General features: G+C 26.2%; 1 protein-coding gene across 1 annotated transcript in view; it reads left to right on the top strand.

Annotated features, from left to right (window-relative positions):
- LOC136079122 (uncharacterized) overlaps positions 1-17,704 on the top strand; it is a 146,052-nt gene that overhangs the window by 90,079 nt on the left and 38,269 nt on the right. Inside the window, exons 14-16 of the mRNA XM_065794839.1 lie at positions 8,112-8,168; positions 11,051-11,176; positions 11,544-11,669. Coding sequence (XP_065650911.1) covers positions 8,112-8,168; positions 11,051-11,176; positions 11,544-11,669 — 309 coding nt within the window. The remainder of the gene's footprint in view (positions 1-8,111; positions 8,169-11,050; positions 11,177-11,543; positions 11,670-17,704) is intronic.

Genomic DNA, 17,704 nt, shown 5'->3' with positions numbered 1-17,704 from the left:
AATGTAAAGCTTTATGTTGTATATTTTTTCTTTTTTTAGAAACAAAATAAATATATTGGTTGTTTAAGTTCCATTTATTTAAATTTGTAAGAAAAAATTCAGAAAATTTAAATTTAACAAGTTATGTTTAAAATTAACTGATTTAAAATTTTAATTCTTCTCTGATTAGATTAAAGTTTCAATTAAAAAGCTAGAAAGACGCCTTTAGAGCGTTTCTATAAATTTATACATTTTTATTGAACCTTGGTCATAAAAAATACTTACTATTATTTAAAAGTTATTTTTAATTATAACCCTTATTTATTGCAACTTTCATTTTGTATATCAGTGCAAGATTTTGCTCATATTAGAGGTGGGGGATTATATTTGTAAAATGTTTATAAAATTACCCACGCTTACTAATAATAAAGTTCAGCATCATAATAAAATAATAAAATTCAGCATCATAAATCTGATTTGCATCATAATAAATAATAAAATTCAGCATCATAAATCTGATTTGAGCGCTCGCTTTAGAAGCAAAAGGTTTCGAGTTTTTCTGGTCGGTAGTGGCTTTCTTGGCTTTAGGGAAGTGAATTAACGAAAAAAGAAAAGCTCTCCTGTGCGGAAGTTTTAATTCAGCAACCAGCGCTTTTTTAATTTTAATTATTTTAAATCTCTGCGATAAGCAAGTAATTTCCTATATCTACTAAAAGTTAAATTTAGTGTGATTTACTTGATGGATGAAGTACTATCCTAGCAACTAGACCTATAAACTAAACAAAGACAACCAAGGTACTCAATTAATAATTGTTATCATCAACTATTAATTACTAAACTAAATACATTAGCTAGTTATAATTATTAAATAGTACTAGCACTAAGCAACCCGTAATACGTGTTATTAGTGACTAAGTCATTAATAACAATTACAGGACATTAATAGTTTGGTATATTATCTACAAAAATAAAATAAATATAAATACATCTCTAAATAATACTTTAAGTTGACTTCCTATCATCAATGTCATTGCATATAGTTAACGACATAAAAAAGACTGCATTAGTAAAAGTTAAGTTCTTTTTAAAGTCTGTCACTACACAGTACAAAAAAAAGAGTCAAGTAAAGCGTGCCAAAAAACTAAAAAAGGAACTTCAATTTCAATTACGAAAGTATTGTTTGTATTTTATTGTTAGTAGAATTAGGAAAACTATATAACAGAAAATATAAAGAATAGCAATAACAGCTTAGCTTTTCAACACAAAACACAATAACAATAGAGCATATCATAAGATAATTGTAAGCACACACTACATACATAACTTTTTCTCCATAATAATTAAAAAAGAAAAGATAATAAAAGGCTAGACAGCACAACGTAATAACACTGGCAAATTACACCACAAACTATTTAAACATTTTATTAACTAAAATATTTGAACTAAAAAGATTTTATTTCTTACAATATTTTAACAATTAAAAGAAAATTATTGTTAAATAGTTTGATCAATTATATGTTAAAATACAAGCAGTAAAAGATTCCTTAAACATGGTCACTATTAATTGTGGTATTAAGAAATACGCAAGAGCTCAGTAATTACAAAAGTTTTATTAATATTCCCTGTGCTAATTCACATTCAAGTCTAATCTAAGAGAGAGAGGGAGAGAAAGAAATTGTTTCCAAAGCAGCATGTTAAAACCAGCACACAATGAATAACAGTAACGTGGTTTTTTGATGTTAGCAGGAAACAAAATTATTTTTACCTTTGTTTTCTAAAGTTCAAACTTCTCTCAAACTTTTGTCAAATGATTAAAAGAGTAAATTTTACATCATATTAAACTTACAGAACTAATTTCATATTTAAACAGTAAACAAACTAATCAAGTGATTGCAAAGGGAACTAAAAAAATAGGAGCACAACTATGTTTGAAGCTATAAAAAAACTTTAAAGAATTTAAATTTAAAACTGTTATTAATTGTTACTATAAATAGCAAATTTCAAACCTAGCTTTATTCTAAATTGTCTAAAGTAAAATTAAATTATCAGACATTAACACCATTTGAAACTGAATTTTGGCATGGAAGTTTTCTGATTGCTAAGAAAGATATGCAATTCATGCCACAAACTGTCAGAACAATAATTAGTCAGCTGAGAAATTTTCAAATTTCAAAAGGGCATAAAAAGATTTAACTTCCGGAGCATCATTAGTTTGTTTAAGCGCCGCCTGTTTTTACCGCCAGCGTTTTTACTAGTATTTTGTGATAATTTCTGTTTTGCAGATCCAATTCCTTGTACAATGAGAAGATCCTCTGAGCGTTTATTCTTTTGCGAGAATAACCTAAGTAGTTTGCTGTATTCTGCAAGAGATCAATAAAAATTTTGGCATCTTGTAGGTTTTTTAAAATATATGTTATAGACAAATTCAAAACGTGCGCGTAATACCACATGCACACAGCATTTGATAAAACGTAAATTTTTTATTGGTGAATGTGGAATTAAAATGTAATTTTTTTTGGTTAACCTTTAATTTCTGTTAATGTAACGCTTAACTTAAAACTTAACTTAGAGTCACCACGTATGTGTCCTGCTTTTTCAAAGGACACACAGTTCTTTACATTTTTTATCCATTTTGTTTAACTGTTAGGTAGAGATAGTCTGTTCAATAGTTTGATTATTCTGAAATAATTGATATAATTTGATTTCAATAGTTGGTATAGTCCGGCACCTTTTAAATTCATAATTTTCTTTACAGCAAACAATCGCTCTTAGACGTCCTCTGCGATTACATACCTAAAGATTATCGTCTATTGATCAATCACTGACGTATCTTGACAAACGCTCATTTGAAAACTGAATTTCTGATCACCAATTTCCTTGAGTATTTAGTTCTTTATCAAGTTTGAAATAGCAGCTAAAAATTTGTTAACTGAAGACAAGAATGTTACCAAGCCTCCGTCTTTACGCGAGTTTCTCTTTTCTTTTAGTACTAAATCCTCTCCTCTTTTGACTTGCCTGAACTGCTTATTTTTAAATGATTATTAAGTGGAACAACAAACTTTGTAACCAGCAATATTAGATTTACCCCAATTACTTTTACATTGAAGACCTTGCTTCGCAAATAAAGTGATTGCTGCAAAAAATTGTTTAAATACTTTACAGTACCTGCGTTTTCTGCTTTTCCACTTGATCTATTTGTTTTAACTTAATAGGTATGTCCAAACACGATTATCCAACGTATTTGAACATACTTATTACCTTAAAACAAATATTGATACACTCTTTTTTATTATAAGGTAAATGATTTACATCTGTATCGTTTAGCTAAACCATGTCATCTTTACTAATGACATTTTTTGTTTACGCTGTGCATTGTCAGGAAGCCGTTTAAAGATCAAACTAGTTTTATTGATAAAATGACTTTTGTGGTTGAGAGTACTGGAGTTAGCATTATGTAGAGTTTTTCTTATGTATATATTTTCTAAATATTAATTATTTTTTTAGTATTAGATTTATTAGTATTTAATCTTTAGTAACTCCTGAAACGAGCTCTGACACACTGTCTGTTATAGTTTTTACGAACAAATCGCTAATTGTAACAGTTATTTATAAATGCTGTTGAGTTTCATAAACGCGTTTAATTAATATGTACTATGTAGTAACGCAAATACTGTCAAGTACATACTTTTATTTATTTATGTAAAACGTAGTTCTTAATAGCTCAGACTATCAGTAAGTATGTCAGACGTAAGTTAAAGTACAATGGAAGTAACACAAAAAGTGTATTATAAGCTATTTTAATATTTCAATGATGACTACTATTGTATTATTTCAATAATTTTTTAAAAAAGATGTCTCTAACTATTTGATGCAATATTAAAGCGTTGTCTTTGATATAAAGCAGGGGAAGGCGCCTTTTCTTTTGATTTGCTTGTCCATAGTTAATCTCATGGGCTCTCTTGACTTATTTCATAGTTAATTTGTTGCAATATTTTTGAGTTGCATCCAAATAAATATAGTGTGGCAATCCTTCGAAAGTTCTTTGACTGGAAAAATGCTTATTACCTTTCGTGCTCTTTATCTAATGCTTAATAGTTCTTTGAAAAATTTACTTTTTTTCCCGATATAAACACGTCTGCATAAACTAATGAGACAGAATAATCAAATAAATAAATTAAAATTAGTACCTTTTTTGTAATTTTATGTTGTTATATATTAAATAAATTATTAAGTACTACAAGAAATTTCATTTAAACAATAAATTTATTAATTTGTTACTGCAATTAATGTGAAAATATCAACGAGAATTGCCTGATATTTTACATTGCCTTATTTCACAACTAACACTTACTCTAAAATATCCGCAAGTTATTTTAGAGTAAGTGTTAGTTGAGTAAGTTTCGAAATAATTGAATAGGTGCCTAAGGTAAAAGCAAATAACTAAATGGAAGAAATGGTAGTAATTGATTATGTAAGTAAACGATCAGTAAAAGATGTACAGCTCAGATCAAACTCACTTTTATAGAGCTATATAAAGATTGCAACGAGGATAAAAAATATTCAGTAAATAAAATAAAAATAGATCCAATAATTATATATTAGTTGCACCCTACTTCAAGGTCATATTCCTCGGAGATTGGACTGCTAAAACATTTATTAAATTTTGACGTTAAAATAGTTTTTTTTAATTGCAATATCAATAAATTGTTATTTTATTATAAAGATGAATTATAATACAATATTTATTATTTATGTAGTGGGTCATTACAATACACTTTTTTTATTGTATTAGGAAATTGAATTACAATACAATATACATTTTTTATTGTATTACAGTATTACAACAATTGTAAATCACAAGTACTGTTATTGTTTACGAAAAAGTTAATACAATAACAATAGTTATTGTTTCTGATATTGTGTTACAATTACAACAGTCCGAACACTAAATAGTACTACACAAAACTAATATAAAGATGGTTTATAAGTTTAAAGTTTATCCAGACAGTTTTTAAAAACAAGATGCTGCAATAAAATCTGAACACCCAAAAAGTTTTTTTGTGTGCGTGAAGAGGGGCTAGAATTAATGAGAAATAATATTATTGATTTGCTGATTAATGCTGAAAATTTAAAACTGTTTATGTATTTTTTAATAAAAATGATTTTTAGGAAAAGCTTAGCAAAAACTATAAATGTTAAATTGTTTTAAAAAGTTTCCAGAGGCGTCATAAATTAAAATGCTTTATTTGCGTCATAAACAAAAATGGTCCAGTGGCGGCGTAAACTAAAAAGCTCTTGTGGCGTCATAAACTGTAATGTTTTATTTAAAAATCTCCAGGGGCGTCATAAACTAAAATGTTTTATAAACTAAAATGCAGTGCGATTATTTATTAAAGGCACTAAAAACAAATAACAAGGAAAACTAAAACTGGTTTGTAAATTAAATCATTTAAAAAAACTTTATCGTGAATTTATGCATTTTTTATTCGAACTAGCTATTATATATGACAAACTAAATCTGTGTTGAATTTTAAGCCTACTATTAACCCTAAAACTATATGCAAGAAGGCGCAATTTTTACTTTTTTTACTTGTTTAATTAACTCAAAGTTTACATTCTATCATTTTTTGAAAAATAAACACTATTTATCTTTTGGTATTCCTTTAACAAACAGTGTTATTCTACAGTTTTGCAGCTTTTGCAATGAAAGCTTATCCTAATTTATAATCTCATTGTTTATGTTTGAATAATTCTTGGGAGAGTTATTTCCTTGCATCATATGTTTATTTCAGCCTGTTAGTTGAATAACATTTAGTCATTTAATCAAACTAAGTAAAAAATGAGTAGAAATGATAAAAAAAAATTATAATTTTATACTTTGAGAATGCCTATCTTATTTAAAACCTTAGTTGATTTGTATTCCCATGAACCCCTATAGAAATCTTGCAGATAGTTATTTAAATAAAACCTTATCAGTGATTTTACATGCGCAGCTATATCCTCATTTAATTATATTATATATAACGAAAACAAAATTAAACTTCAATACATAAGCAAGCAGTTATTAAATACAGAAAATGAAAGCTTAAAGGAAAAAGGCCTCAGAACCATTAAGGGATTACAATTTATATTACTCTTTGGATGAAAGTTCTGACTGTGATATGTCACTTTAAGCACAAACTGTCTTCACTTGCACGAAACTTTCACACATTCTAGTTAAGCAATAGTAAATTATCAGTTTTATTGTCTAACGATTGTTTTGTTGACAATTGCCCCTTTAATGTGGCATTAGACCAAACAAAAGAAACACAACAACAAGCAATATATTTTTCAGTCCATCCTTAGCGACAGTTGGTATTGATGTAAATATATTACCAATTTCATGTGTCTCTCAAGAGAAAGCTCAAACTACACCTTGTGAATCTCTTGCAATAGCAATAAAAAAAGACTTTCAACCTTTGATTCCTCTACTTACCTCTAATTACTTATTTCAGTTTATTGATAGAACCATTAAGCTAAATACAACAATTGACATAAACATCTGCCATCTGTTGTATCTAACGTGAATATTGTGAAATTATAAGGGATCACCAGGAAATCTGCTCATATTGGTGATTTAATATGGAAGAAGGTAGTTTACTACTTAATGAGAGGCGTTGCATCATGGAGTATCTTGCGGGTCTTTACTTTTGAACGGTTGCAATCAATACAGTTTCAAAAGGTGAAAGTTATAAAATATTATAAATCTTTTGTTTTTTTTTCCCTCCATTACAAGTTTCATATGAGTACATTAATATAACTTGTTTGAAAACTTATCTAAAACATGTGTTTACCTAATTTTTATTGTTGATATAAAGATAACTTGCTTTAATATGAATAAGGTAAAAGGGCCTGGTATAAAGAAACCATTAGGGGCATATGTGTTTCTAGTACCCACAATTTAAAAAACTGAAAAAGTGTTTAGAAGTAAGCAGCTTTTTTTAGTATTTAAAATAGGATTTTTTATCTTCACAAATTCATGATACAATAAATAAAACTTGCGTTTAAAAAATTTATTCTAGACAAAAATGAGGTTTTAATGTGATTAAAAAGTAGGTCCAGAAGATCACTTTTTACAGTCGGTTTGCAAAAACTGCTGAGGGTATTTTTTTTATTGAGACTTACCAAATATGTGGCTGTGCAATAACAAGAACAAGAAAAAAAGCTTTTATTCGTCCATTTTTGTTCTTGCATATATATATATATATATATATATATATATATATATATATATATATATATATATATATATATATATATATATATATATATATATATTATACTTAAGCTTTATAAAAAACAACTTTAAATGGAAGTTAAAGCTTCATGCCTATCGGCAAACATCAGCCATGAAGTACCTTGATGAAACTTTAAGTTCGATTAAAAGTTGTTTTTTATAAAACTTAAGTATAAAACGCTCTGTTTTTGAAAAAATATATACTTTCTTAAATATTGAGCACTCTACATCAATCAAGAGTTTAGTATTTTTAATACTAAATCATGCATATTTATATATATATATATATATATATATATATATATATACTATAGCATTATTATATGATCATTTACTCACGTTTTTTGCTTATCTAAATCGATATGACTTTATTAGAAAAAGAAGAAGGAAACGAAGAATACTAAAAAAAAATATTTCCACCCCATCCCAAACCCTCAGTTGATTTAGAAGTATTCAACTGCAAGTCAGGCTATTTTTCAGTCAATGTATGTACTGAATCCCGCGGCACTAAGGAATTTTAGTAAGCAAGCAATTTCACCTTAATCAGCAGTATTAGATAAATAAATAAATGCAATGTTCTATCTGATATAATATAATATACTATATTACATAGAACATTGTATTTGTTTATATATAACTTTTTTTTGAATTTATTTTAAATATTAGATAGAAAATTTTATTTATTACTTCTTTAGATAGAACAAGTTAATACTAATTTGACGATATATAGATACGCGCAAGTATATATATATATATATATATATATATATATATATATATATATATATATATATATATATATATATATATATATATATATATATATTACTAACTTTTTATGAACTTACTTAAATAGGTTTAAAAAGATGTCCGAATGGATGGGTTTTGAATACACATGGAAACGGTTGCGTTGGTAATTCTTTAAAAATAGTTCTCACTAACAGACAATTGTTTTAAATTTTATTGATTATAATAATTTTTTATTTTTCGTATGAAATCATTTTCAGTATCGTATGTTTATATCACCTTATTTTAATACATGGACATAAAAAACTAAAACATACGAAAGCATAATCTTAAAAAATATAAGATAACAAAAGTACTATATGACAAAGTTTTAATAAAAAATATTAACATAAATTTTTAAATTAAGATGAGTGTTTTATTGAAGTTTTTAATTAAAATTTTTGTTACCTATATTAACTTTTTGTTATTAGTACCATAAAAATGTATTTTTATAATATAATTATATAAATGTAATTGCATACTAAATAGAAAAAGTTAAAACAACAGTTTACCAAAAAAATACCAAGAGATACAATAAAATCAAAATGATTTTTTTTTATATCAGCTAAACTTTTTTGGTATTATTTTTGTGTGATCTCTTAGTTGTTGTAACCTTAAATCAGTTTTTAATTATATTAAAGCAAGAAATGTTTTAAAAAAACATACTATAGTAAAATTATATCAAACATTTATTGATTGCCACATTAACTATGCAAACATGCCTTGGGGTAATACATATAAAAAATAACTTACACTTATTTTTTTTTGGCAGAAGCTTGTGGCAGGTCTTATATACTTAAGATCGTTATACTTATGTCAAGCTCTAATTATTTAAAATGAAGATTTTTAATATAAAGCTATACGTACCGCAAAAAAAACAGTACCGCAAAAACCACAATGTGACCTAGCATGTAGAAACAGATTTAGGATTCAAAAAACTTGATATATTATGATAGCAAATATTTCAGCCTATAAATTAAAGCAGCTTTAGTGGTTTTTTTATTTGTTAAATACTTTGTTATTTGCACTGGAGTAAAAATTTCAATTATAAAAGAGTGTAGTTTTTTTTGTTTTGTAGGAGCCTAGAAGCCGTATCAGAGAATAAGTTAGCAAAATATAGTTTTTCTATTACCTACGGATTATAAATAGATACTGAAAAAAGTTTTTTTTCTTGAGTAGTTATAAATCTTCAAAACACCCTCATAAACAAAGGAAGTATTATTGTTATTTTTGGGGTACATTTTATAGAGTTCACTTTATAGACTATGTTTTGAAATAAAAAAAACACTAACAATAAATTACAATTGTATTTGATTTATTTTAAAGAAAATATTATATATTTTTTTTAAAAACAATATTTGAACACAGCAGTAATAACACAGGCATCTAAAACGGCTGCAGAATTAAATAAATTATTAGAACAAAAGGTTATTACAACAATGTTAAGATAACATAAATAAATAAATTAATACTTTACCTGATTACTTTAATTCAAAAAAAGATTATTGATTGTCGTTGCATTCGTTATAATGGTCATATATCAGTCTTTTAGATGTGGAGAAGTGGTGGTTTGCTGGTAAAAGCATAACCGGTTTAACACCATCAACTCTGGAAATTGCTGCAAATTGAACGGAGAACATCAAGACAATTAGGACAAGGTTTTAGGCCAAAAGCTTGACATTTCCTTTGTTTGTAAAAACATTCAACTTTACATTTAATAAATTTTTCTTTAGTTTCTTTTTTTCTTTTGGCTTACTTCTTACGCTATATCTATGTTATTTTTTTCTAACTCTATTTGATTAAAAAAATTATCGTTAAACATTTTAGAGTACAATAGAGTACGATTTAGCTCTAGGTTCAAACACAAAGTAAGTTTTAATAATTTCCTGCAATTAATATGTTCTAAAATTGTTATTGATTTTTAAAACGTAAAAAACACGAATCAAACTTTGTTTAAAACACTGCAATCTTTAACATCTTTAGAATCTAAACATCTTTAGAATCAAGAGGCTACATAGAGTCAAATATAATCATAGTAAAAAGCGAGAACACATGTATAGCCTATAAAATGTTAATTTAAAAATAACAATGTTGTTTTTAGGAATAGCTATCCTGTGGTTTTTGTGGTGCATCGGGTATTTTCTCCATGATTAAATTAGCAATACCTGGTTTTATTTAAAGCAGATCAATTAATATTAGGACACGCCGAATTTCAGCTTCATAGGTTTTTTTTTGGTGTTTTTGCGGTGCGTATACCTGTATATGAGTATAATACTTTTAAAATTCCTTGTTTTATGTTTAAATGTAGAAATAATTCATTCCCAATTCCTTCCCATAACTTGTATTCATCAAAAGATAGAAATAAATTCGATTTAAGCATCGATAATTTTATTAGGCAGCCAATTTTTAGACAAATCTATTTGAATTTTGTATTGATTATCGCGGACCATTCATATAAAATAAAGTACTTTTAAAAAAATTTTAATGAAGATTTTATTCATCAAAGTTACTACTTTACTTTTTCTTGTATACTTAAGGGATTATTTTAAGTTTCTTATTTCGTTAACTTATTATTTATCTTGTGAATCTCTTATAAATTTTAACACAAATATTTCTTAGCGGTACTCAAGGACAAGACAGTATGGTCTTCTACAAATCCTTCCGTCCGGTTATTATTTAATAAAAACATTATAATTTTTTTTTTAACAATATCTCTATGTATTTTAAATATTGTAATGAAATCTTATTTAAAAGTAATAAAAAGACCTAAGCAAAAATTAGGCAAAATATTTTACTGGGAAGTTCAATTACTATTTATATGTATTATTGAATTTTATTATTGAAGTTTATTATTTACCTTTTGAAATATTATTTGCTATGATATATTTTAAATGATATAGCCACCAGATATTTGTAAATATTAAATTTTGTGCATAGTCTTAAAAATCATTTATTTTAACATGACTAAAACACATTTTTTTTTTAAAGTTTAATTTTTTGTTTCTTAAGATTATGATGAGTGCAAAAGTTTAAATCCCCCATGTTCATGGAAAAGCAGCGTATGTATAAATACAAATGGAAGCTATAAATGCTCTTGTAAGGAGGGATGGTTTTTGGATGGTGAAAGCTGCTTAGGTGAGTGATTTAGATGTGTAAACCTTGAAACTTCAACAACTTTTATTTCTTTCCACATACTTTTTTTTTCTTTTTCTATTTTTAATGCTTACTTATAAAGATAATTTGTGAAAAGTGTATCATTTTTTAACTTACAGATTTATATGAATCAGATAGTTGAACTTTATTACGCTAAACTTTAAACATTTTTCAAAAAAATTTTCACTCTTGTTAAAACTTTAACTGTACATTATGGACTGCAGCGCTTGTTTGCCACAAACTCATGAAACAGTGTTTGTTCGTAAAAACTCAGCCGTCTAAATTAAAAATAAATTTAAAGAAAAAAAAATTAAATTTTTTTTAAAAATTTAATTATCTTTTTGTTAAGATTTTGATGAGTGCAAAAGTTTAAATCCCCCATGTTCGTGGAAAAACAGCGTATGTATAAATACAAATGGAGGCCATAATTGCTCTTGTAAAGAGGGTTGGTTTTTGGATGGTGAAAGCTGCTTAGGTGAGTGATTTAGAAAAAAATTATTTTCAAGGATTCGTTTCTTTTTAGTGTTTTTACAGACTATTAATAAAATAATTGTTGTTTACTTAAATGTGTAAATCTTAATACTTTAACAACTTTTATTTCTTTACACAAACTTTTTTTTTTTTTTTTTTTTTTTGATGGTTACTTATATAGATGATTTGTGAAAAGTGTATCACTTTTCAACTTATTGCATTAAGAACCAAAGATACAGCCAAAATAATAATCTCAATTTTTCATGGAGCCAAAATCAAAGTTACTAATATGCAGTAAAACAAAAACTAATTTACTGTGTTTGAAATTGTAATAAAAAAAGAAAAAAGTATCTTATTTTTTACAAAGTGCAACCTAAAGGAAAATATCTGTGTATAGAAAATTTTACTTTATTTGTGGAATTTTATTTAAGATTATGATGGGTTTGTTACAAATAAAAATACCTCGTATTTTTGCAACCATGGAATTCGCTGAATTTTAACAGTAGTTATATGTGCATATTGCACACGGCTGAGCCGTTGAGAGACGCCCAGGGCATAGCAGGATTAAAGCGCCCCTATAAGCATACATATTTTTAAGTTTAAAACAAGTTTAATTATAAAAGTAAATAACTGTTTTTTAGTCTATTTTTATGTCTTTTGTCTTATTTTTAAGTGAATGTTTATTTATATTTTTATTTTGATTTAAATTTTGATCTAATCTAAACTAAATAACGCTATTACAACACATACTCTGATTAGGTTAATAAACAGATTCTTTGAAATTAATATTGAAAACGCTACTTTTTGTTCTGGTTTTTTCTCGCAAGGTTTATAATTATTATTATGATAACTTACAAGCGAGTTGTATACAATTTATTTTCAAAATGTATATCAAATAGACATTTATAATTCTGCTGTTTTAAAGTGGCCCTAAAAATCTTTTTTTTAAATCAATTTTTATTAACTTAAAGGTCGTTCACCTTTTGCGCAAGACACCTGCATAAAAAAATAAAGAGTACTTTAATCTATTTAGATGCGAAATATCTAACATGTTGTATTACATTTCAAGCATTACATTTTAATATATATATATATATATATATATATATATATATATATATATATATATATATATATATATATATATATATATATATATATATATATATATATATATATATATATATATATATATGTATATATATATATATATAAAACCCATTCATCCCGAAATTCTATCTATAACTTACATTCATCAAAAGATAAAAGTAAATACGTTTTACACAATGATAATTTTATTAGGCAGCCTACTTTTTAAACAAATCTTTTTAAATTTTGTGTTGGTAATCGCGGACCATTCTTATGGAATAAAATAGTTTTACAAAAAATTTTTTGGGGACTTTATTCATCAATGTAATTACTTATCTTTTAAACAAAAGCTTTAGAACTATTTTTACAATAGAAGGTTTAACAATATAGTTATGATATTTTTTAGTGATCTTTTTGTTACTTTCTATTTAATCATAAATTTGTAAATATTAAATACGTATCATTAACATCTGCAATAGGTAACAATGTATGTCATACTTGTAAGGGAATATTTTAAGTTTCTTAATTTGCCCAACGGGCACAGCTACGTCCTAAGAAGGTCTCTAAGACGTCCGATATCTTGTCTGTAAGACGTCCTAAGTTGATATCAGGTGAAAGTCTTTTGGACGTCTTTTTTCAGACGTCTTTTTCAGACCAAGAATCTATTTAAATATATACAGGCGTAAAGACTTTCTCAAGAGTAAGTCTTTAGAAAGTCTTTGATATTTTTCCAAGACCTTTACTTAACAGATTGTATATAGCAATCGAATTTGATATGATTCTATCTAGTCATAAAGAGACATAGAGAGACATAAAGAATTATAAATTTAAAAAGGATTTTAAATTAAAAAAATACAATATTTACTTATACTAGCAGAAAGCAACCCGTAATACGGGTTACGGTCGGTCTGTTACTTAATTTATAGTGACTGTTTTCCACAATTTAAAGTTGCGAGATTTTAACTAATACCCTGTAAGAAAAACGCCTTCAAATTAAAAAATTAAACCATCTGTAAAATTAAAATAAATTAAATTACCAATTATTTAACGTTATTTGAGTAATTTACAACCGACATAGGTCATATCAGTGTATGGCAGAACCATTTTCCTAGACATTACTAAGTTCAACACAATACGTTCTTAGTTACTGACACAAAATAATAACACTTCATCATGCCTTAAATTGACGAAGATTAAAGCTAAATTCTTGTTATATTTTTTATAACATGAACTTTAATTAATAATATTAATATGAAGTGAACTTAAACTATTTATGAGTTGTTAATTTTTTGGTATCCCCTTCATAAATGTTTCTTTAAAAAAGGAAATTGTCTTTAAAACGATAAATGCACACAACTAAATAAAAATATTATAAATAACTAAGCAATTGAGTACAAATACGTTTCAAACAAAAAAAACTTGATTTACAATCAAACATGTGTATAACAAATTGTAAAAAATATGTAAACTTTGATCTTTTATATTGCATTAATGCGTCGTATGACAAACCTAAAATAAAAATTGTAACAGATAAGTAGACATAAAAGAAAAACAAAACAAAACAAAAAAAACAACTGGAATACAATTTCCCTGCTTTTCGGTAGCCTGTTGTCATACTTAAACTGCTCTCATGATGCAACTTGTCGGTGTTGTTTTACGACGTTATTTCACGTTGGCTTTTAGTAAACTTTAGTTTAATTTAAAAGACATAACAATAGATTTAAAATATTTTAATTAAAAAGCAAAAAAACAAATGCTTCAAAGAGCCAAACTAAAAACATTAAAGATAAAAATCAAATAGATATAAATAAATTGCATTTATATAGCTAAATAGTCTTGGCTTATAGTAAATTTTAAAAGCAGTGTTTTCAATAAATTAAACTACCAATTAAATATTTTTAACAAATAGAATGTAGCATCATATTATGATGATTGGGTAGTGAATCAATTTAACTTTATTTAAGTTTAATTGGTGAAAAACAAATACAATTTCAATAAAAAAAGACAAAAACAAACCAAATATACAACAATATATTATAAAAAGAAATTACAAATTTAAAAAAAAAATTACAAAATTAAAAAAAATAAAAATAAGTCACCGAAGAAAAAATGGCAACAAAAAAGTTATAAATATCTTCACTGATAGAAGACATTTACAACCTTTTGGTTGCTATTTTTTCTTCCGTGTCTCCCAACACCCCGGTATGGATGAGCCCTCCATTTGAAGGATGGCTCATCCATACCACCATTACTTTGTCACTTACTAAAATTACAAATAGAAGGATATAATAAAATTTAAAAATATTCACAATTTTTTTTAATCAAAATATAAAGCATAACCTCACCATTTTCACAGGATGAAGAGGATTCTAAAAATAAATTAAAAAAAAGGAAATTTAAAAAGAGTTAAACTTGTAAGAAATTTAATTTTAATAAAAATATCAGTAAAATGCAAACAGTTTAAAAATGTTATATTTATATTAAATAATTCTTTCACCTATTGCACATATTTCTCCGTAAAAAATATATAAAGTTTAAAACACAGCCCAACTAGTTATGCTTCTACCAGACACTAAAGACAAGTTATACCTCAGAATAATTGATAGAATTATATTTACATATAAATAAATATATAACTATAATTTTTTTTACCTATTCCCCTCATTTCTTTCATGAAGTTGTCTAAAGTAAGAAAAAAGATAAATGAAGATAAAACTAATAAAAACTAAACTAAAATTAACTATAAATTAAAAATAATAAAAAAACTATAAAAAAGAAAGTGAAACGACACTAACACTATTAAATTACAGTATTCATGTTTAGATAGTACTAAATAAACTATTTTACCAGACATTTTATTTCTATCTTCTTCTAAAAAATGAAAACAGGCTATAAAAATTTGAAAAATAAAAACAACCAACAACAAATAAACAGTTATTTAAATTTTTTATTTTAAACAATGAACAACATCAATTCTTTTCGAAAATAATAATATATCAGCTCTAATTTGCTTACTGACCTTACTCGAAAGACCGCATGGAATATATAACCGCGCATTCAAAAGTCCAGAAACTACTTAAAACTAAGAAATGGTGTATTTTACAGAACACAGAACCGCCTTTAACAACACGAACATTAGGCGTAACTATGCGCACTATTCATTAGCGTACTAATATTTAGATTAGAATTTATTCATTGTCAATTAATGTTCGAAAATTTTCTCCTCAATTTTTTGAAAGAATGTTTTATAATTGTCCCAATAAGTTGCATTGCTTCTGCTTTTGTCACGCTTTTATAAGACTTTAAAACAGCATCTATTAAATGGGATAAAAAAAATTGATAAGTAAAATCAGTGCATCAAAAAGTAAAAAAAAGATATTTTAATCATAAGGTTATTAAATACAATAATAAGCTAAGATCGATACCGGTGATGTCATTACATAGATTTACAAGCTCTTCAAATATTTTTTATTTCTTTACACCATTCATTCTGTGTTCTGACAAAACATTGTCTGTTGTCAGTCTAAATATGCAGAAATATATTTTACTAGCAGTGCTTAGAAATTTTATATCTTAGATATTTATTAGAAAAATTCAAAATAGGATAAATAAAAACAAAAGAAAACGATGATCTATCTTCTGAAAAATTTCGTATTAGAGTTAGCGTCAAAAAAAACTTATGCTGTTAACTTACGTGAGTAAAATATTTTTTATAGTATTGCTGGATTTTTACCGCTAACTGATGATAACTGTTTTACCTAAAACAAGTAAAGAAAATAATATGATTAATAATTTAAGACATTTAAAAAAAAAATGACAATAACATAAACGAGTAAATAATTATATTCAAGCATTCAAAAATACTGTATTGAATACCCCCGTCAGCAATTGTTTTTACTAAAATGTTAAGTTTGTCTGAACTTTTACACTGTTTAAAATTTTCTTATGCATCATTAGAAAAATGTACAGTTCTGTCAACAAGTTCTTTATTTCAGCAAGTTGAAACAACTTTTCATTTTTTATTTAAGCAAGTTGAAACATAACTCTTAAACTCTAAAAAGTAAAAAAAAATTTAAATAAAATTTTACTGATATTACAAACCAACAAAAGTAAACATAAAATGGAAACAAGCAACTTTGCCTGCATCTGGTAAAGGATACATTCTTTTGCAACTACCTGCTAAATTTTTTGCAGTTCCAGGCTGCAATGGTCTACTTGAAGAAGAGGATCCGTAATACTCGGTATGATATTTGGTATGATAATAATCTTAGAATCAATGGTGTCCCTGAAAATGACAATGAAAGCTGGGCTGTACGTGAAAAAAAGGCAAAAGAAATATTCAACGACATATTAGGAGTCAAAAGTGCAAACATTGAAATAGCACATAGAATAGGCAAAGTAGTTCACAACAAACATAGAACAATAATCCTACAAATTCGGGATTTTAAAGATAAAACTGAAGTTCTCAACAACTCTTCTAAATTAAAAGGTAAAAATATTTTCATATATAAAAATTACTGTCAGGAAACGAATGTTATACGAAAGACACTACGTGAAAAAACGAAATTTGAAAGACAAGCTGACATTGTACGGGATTGGAATTCCAAAAAAAGTAATGTCTTATCTTTTTAAATTTTTTTTTTATGGTATGCAATAAGTTAATCACTAACTTCTTATAGTATGCGACAATTTGAAAAGAATTGCAAATTGTCGGATAGGGTAAAGGAAGGTATGTTCGTGATATATGTAATTTCGTGATATTTCGCTCGGCATTTGTAGCGAACATACCTATTAGTCAAAAACATCGAAATTGCGTCAAATGGTACCCCGGGGTACTACTGTCGATTCACAAATAGTCGTTGGGTGCGTGTGATACGTCAATTGTTTACTATCAGTTTGTACATTCTTTAGCATTATTTAACGTGCGTTCAGCACATTTGTTTGGAGTAC

The sequence above is a fragment of the Hydra vulgaris genome, chromosome 04 (genome assembly GCF_038396675.1).
Source record: "Hydra vulgaris chromosome 04, alternate assembly HydraT2T_AEP".
In the NCBI taxonomy this organism is placed as follows: domain Eukaryota; kingdom Metazoa; phylum Cnidaria; class Hydrozoa; order Anthoathecata; family Hydridae; genus Hydra; species Hydra vulgaris.
The sequence above is the reverse complement of the archived record's forward strand: the minus strand, read 5'-3'. Positions and strand labels throughout refer to the sequence as shown.